The sequence below is a fragment of the Montipora capricornis genome, chromosome 4 (assembly GCF_036669925.1).
Source record: "Montipora capricornis isolate CH-2021 chromosome 4, ASM3666992v2, whole genome shotgun sequence".
Taxonomy (NCBI): domain Eukaryota; kingdom Metazoa; phylum Cnidaria; class Anthozoa; order Scleractinia; family Acroporidae; genus Montipora; species Montipora capricornis.
The window spans coordinates 13,904,277-13,909,276 of record NC_090886.1 but is presented as its reverse complement, the minus strand read 5'-3'; the positions used below and the strand labels follow the sequence as shown (position 1 = coordinate 13,909,276).

Genomic DNA, 5,000 nt, shown 5'->3' with positions numbered 1-5,000 from the left:
CGTGTGTGCAGATAGAAATGCAGTGTTCTTATGCGATTATAATGGCATTTTTTTCTTCTTTATTCATTGCTTAGTTTTACTTGTTCCTTAGTTCTGTTCTTTTCTCAATTGCTTTCTCGTAATGGGCAGACTTGAATGTTCTTTTTCTATACAGATACTTGACAGAAATTTTTTAGGGTCAGTAGTCAATAATCTCACGTTTCGGATGCCTCATATATGTCAAATGCGCACGTTAGCGCGATTTTCAAATTCAAAATTTCAAATTTTCAAATAGTCTTTGTTCCGGTCAGTATAAGTGAAGGTTGTCGCGACTGACGAGACCAGTACACTTCACTCGAAGACTTGGCGTCTATCTGAAGGAACATCGCGGGAAACTAAATTTCACCCCGTTAAAATGTCTGAAATGTCGCTGTTAAGAATTGTTATTATTTTTCTCACATGGGAATGTCTACCTGCAAAATTTGGTAAGTGACGCTGAGCAACAAGCAATTTTATGGCTTTAGCTTGATTGTTTGCTTGCGAGTTTATGTAATACACTGGCGTTTGGGTTGTACTTATTTTTTTCGCAATGTGTAACAGTTAACACATGATTTTACTTACCTCTGGGCTTTTACTATTAACCACTCGGGGAATAATAGCAGTCGTACTACCTGAGAATTGACAATCTCAGGGGAAATTATTGAGGGTATTTTTGGCGGTCAAGCCGATAACAAATAAACCCAAAAATTAAATTCTGTTGATTATCTGTTAAGCACAATAGGCGCGTTAAACGTAAATCAAGACCGAGCAATTTCTCAGCTTTCCCTTCAAAGGAATTGTTCAACGAGCAAACACTGAAAGAATAAGTTAGCCTTTTGTAGGGTATCCCGTTCAACATTGAATGCATTCTCTACCAAGACCGGCATCCTTTGGCAGTTAAGGTGGTAAGCCCCGTGGTCTTGAAATGAAAATACTTATTTTTAAATAAATATATACATATATTTTTTTTTTTAGTTATTGGCGAAAAACACAACAACTATTTTTCACTTTAATCGAAGTTAGGGTTATGCTTTAGAGCTTTTTGCTTGACGGCAATATCGAAAATTTTGGCCCCTGAGCTATTCCATGCAGACAGAAAAGACTAACGGGCGAAAATGGCTAGCGCGCGCTCTGGAAATGAAGCTGGTTAATGTACTGTTACCATGACAACACTAACATCAGGAGATTTTCGTTTCCAAACAAATTTTATTTCTCAGACGAAGTAGTAAACCGTTTTTAGCAAATGAAGCTACCCTTTTATTTCCGGTTTTCGTATTCCTAGGCTTTTTCAAAGGCTGGCAAACAATTCTTTGAATGCAAAGATTTTAACATTATATTTTCGACACCTTCACGCCCACTTCCCGTGCCGTAAATCGGAAAAGGAAAAATTAACATTCTTTTTATGTCTTTTCTTTGGTAATGGACGCAGTTATGATAAGCGATGTAAAATGCACCTTGATTTTTTACTGTCCTTGATACACCACAAACCAACAATTTTCCTGCTCCTCAACACGATTTTTAATGTGATTTCAAAGCGCTCCAACGTCAAAACAGCATTTATTAGAACACTTTACAAAAGGGTTTTCCCATTTCAAGTCCCACCCAAAAATAGCACAGCTAATCGAGGTAGGTGGAAGAAAAAATAAATAATATAACCAAGTGCCTACATTGCATTAAATTCCGGTAATGAAATTCATCTACAAATGACAAAACGCTGATACCGATTTGTTCAAAACTGCTGTTTCGCAAAATTTGGGCAATGAAATGTCAACATTCTCTTGATGTTAGCCATTTTCGTTTTATTTTGACAATGATCAACACTAAAGCATTTTAGGGTTAAACAAAGAATGTCTTTGGTACACGCTATAAAACATTTCAGTCATAGTGATCTAAAAAGCGAAGTATCACGCTATCCATTCAGTCATGCGATCCACACATCACGCCACGACTGAGGTAGACGAAGTCACGCAACAACATGCAACACGCAAATTGAATCCCGAAATTCGGTTCTCTCCCTTTTTAAAAATTATATCTGGGGGTTCTGTCGAGCGATAGCTTACTAGCACGTTGTTGAACCTAATTGAAGCTAACATTTGTCAGTGTTACTTGTAAAGTAATGGTGTTACACTTTTTTTTTATTTATAAGAATATATTTTATAAGAATATCAAGGCTGAAATTTTAAGAATATTGTAAGAATATAGCCGTGGCTGAGATTTTGAAAAGGATAGATGTAATTTCGTGTGTTGAAATATCTGTAAATGCAATACAATTTTATGTTTTTAATTTAAACGTATAAACTATTCCTTTCTCTGAATGGCGAAACTAACACAACGAAAAAACCTGCACCAGCTATAGCAAAATGTTCAACGCTAATGACAGTTCGATGAACGGTACATGTAAATACATATGTACAGTATTCAGCACAAAAGACATGCAGATCTAGATACCAAACAATTGTAATTGATACCCCAATAAATTCTGAAACGGAAATGTCATAAGCTATAATTTAAGAATAATACAATAATATTTTCAGCCTAAAATCGGCAGAAAAAAAAAATTTCAGCCTGGGCCGGAAAAACAACAATCTTATAAAAGTTATAAAGTTCCTGTTGGCTCTTAAAAGCAAAAATAAAAAATAAAAAATAAATAAATAAAAAAAAGGCGAACAGTTAAACTTCCTCTTAGCATTTCTTTCGCCAAGAAATCAGTTTCCCTAATCTCTAGCAAAAGTAAATTCATTACCCATTTAGCGCGGCTTTCACCTTCACGGCTCCACCATTGAGTGAGTACCGTATCATAAAACTGGCCTTGGCTGAAAAACAAAGACGCGCTATAAAAGCGAGGTACCATTCGTCCTTTAATCGTGAATGCATACAGGGAAATATTAAAATTTAAATTGAAAAAAGAAAACCCTATAGGGCCCTCCATTCGTAATAGCGGAGGACCGTGGGTAAGATTTTTTGAGAAATCTATCCATGTTTGGTTATTAGCAACAATTCCGTGTTGTGATTTGTCAACTCGGCTACTTTTCCCAGGAGATTCCAGTTCTCTCTTCGTACTGCCTGAAAGCACCCCCACAAGTCCATTTTCCCTTAATATTTCTGGACAATCAGTACAATAAAAAGTATGATTTCACTAGACATCGAACGCACTTTACTAATCCATTATTACTACTTGTTTTCAACATCTTGAATCATTATTTACGTCTCCACGGAAAATATCATTAATGATTTCTGTATGTGTTTTTCTATGGCTCTACTTGAATGAACTCGAACAAAAGGAAAACGCGCAGCAACTTTATTCACAGTCCGTCTTCGACTTAAGATATCTTACTTTTAAAACGAATGGGGAGTGGTTAAACCGAAAAAAGCAAAAGAGGTTTGTCGCCGAGCCTTTTGAAGTTTCTCGTTTTCATTTTGCTTTTGTCTTTTTATGCGCAGTTGAAAGAAATCAACCATTTTTGAAAACTCAAGAGCAACAACAGCTGGATGAGAAAACATCGATGGCCGAGTTAAAACGATTGTTTGAGTCTCTGGACCAAATGTCTGCATCATCGCAAGCGACAGATGATTCCGCTGTTGATGGACCGGTAGCCTGGTACGAGCCTGAAGCGGATGAACCACTTTATGACAAAGAAAGTAAGTGATGGGTACTGATGCTTACGTCACAATGGAAAACCTCTCTGCCAGATCTCAACGCGATCGAGATAAAGCACTTGTAATTAAGAATATAGGCTGTTTTCACGTGACGTAAGGCCGGCCATGTTGGTGTTCCTGAACAATGATAATGATAATGATGGCTTTATTTGGAAAAGAAAACGTTCCTTCTAGCGACATGGATTTCCTTGAGCGCCCCATGTAGTTATTTTATCGAGCATCCATGCGTTTTATACTGCTATAATAATAATAATAATAGAAGGCAAACTGCGGTGACAAACATGAGGCTAATTATAAACAAGCGAATAACTGAAAAAAGCGTTTCGCATGTCTCAACATTCATCTTCAGAAGTAACCGTTAGCTAAAATTTTTGAAATGCATAACAGTAATTTGAGTAGCTTGTGAGGTAATATGAATAGGTAATCACATGATTTCGAGTGCAATTTGGAATAAATAAGCACAAGTATTTTTTTTCAAAGTCGACCAAAACTTACAAGTGCTTATTTATTCCAAATTGCACAAGAATAATCATGTGATTACTTATTAATAACATACATGAAAAAATTGGAGATGGTTAAGGGCCCACAGACGGATTTTTCGCGCGTTGCTAAGGAAGTGAAATGTTACTTCCGGTAAGTGACGTCATCTTATCATGAGCTGACAAGAAAACCCACTCACCAGCAAAAGTCACCGCACAAACTGTTGCTTCCATCGAAGGTATCTCCTCGCCCTTCCTCGCGCTCGTTCTCAGATCAACTGCGCATGCGTAAACGACCATGGGCGTGGCACGATGACGTCATATTTAGGGTCATTGGCTTACAAAAGTTGGAAACTGACCAAACTAATGCCAAATTCTCTCAAATTACTTAACCATTACATCTTTAGCAACGCGCCCCAAAAAATACGTCAGTGGGCCCTTAAGCAGAAGAAACGCAAGCGTATCACGCAATCAGGAAAAAATTGCGTCATAAATTGCGCTATCCAGGGCGCGCGCTTGATTTGAAAACAAAAGATTTAATTGGTTCGGACTAAACCCTATTGTTTATTAGCCAATCATAATCCAGAATTTCGAAGTGTAATTTGCACTGGTATTACAGTTTTTGCTCTCTGTTACACTTGAACTGCACTGCTCTTAGCCAATCAAGATCGAGTAATTTTTTGATGTATATTATTATGATAGTTTCAAAAGGAGGTAATTCAATACTTTACAAAGATATACAAGAAACAATGAAAACAAAAGGAAAAATACATACACTGCAAATGCATTTACCTAATACACATGTAAAGCTTAATAATAAAGATACAGCTTTTCACTGCTAACGTA

The 5,000-nt window shown here is 36.8% G+C and overlaps 1 protein-coding gene across 1 annotated transcript in view; it reads left to right on the top strand.

Annotated features, from left to right (window-relative positions):
• Window positions 1-328: 328 nt before the first annotated feature.
• Window positions 329-5,000, top strand: part of LOC138044490 (uncharacterized) — an 11,714-nt gene continuing 7,042 nt past the window's right edge. The window contains exons 1-2 of the mRNA XM_068890992.1: window positions 329-464; window positions 3,460-3,657. Of these exons, the coding sequence (XP_068747093.1) occupies window positions 395-464; window positions 3,460-3,657 (268 nt within the window). The 5' untranslated portion in view covers window positions 329-394. The remainder of the gene's footprint in view (window positions 465-3,459; window positions 3,658-5,000) is intronic.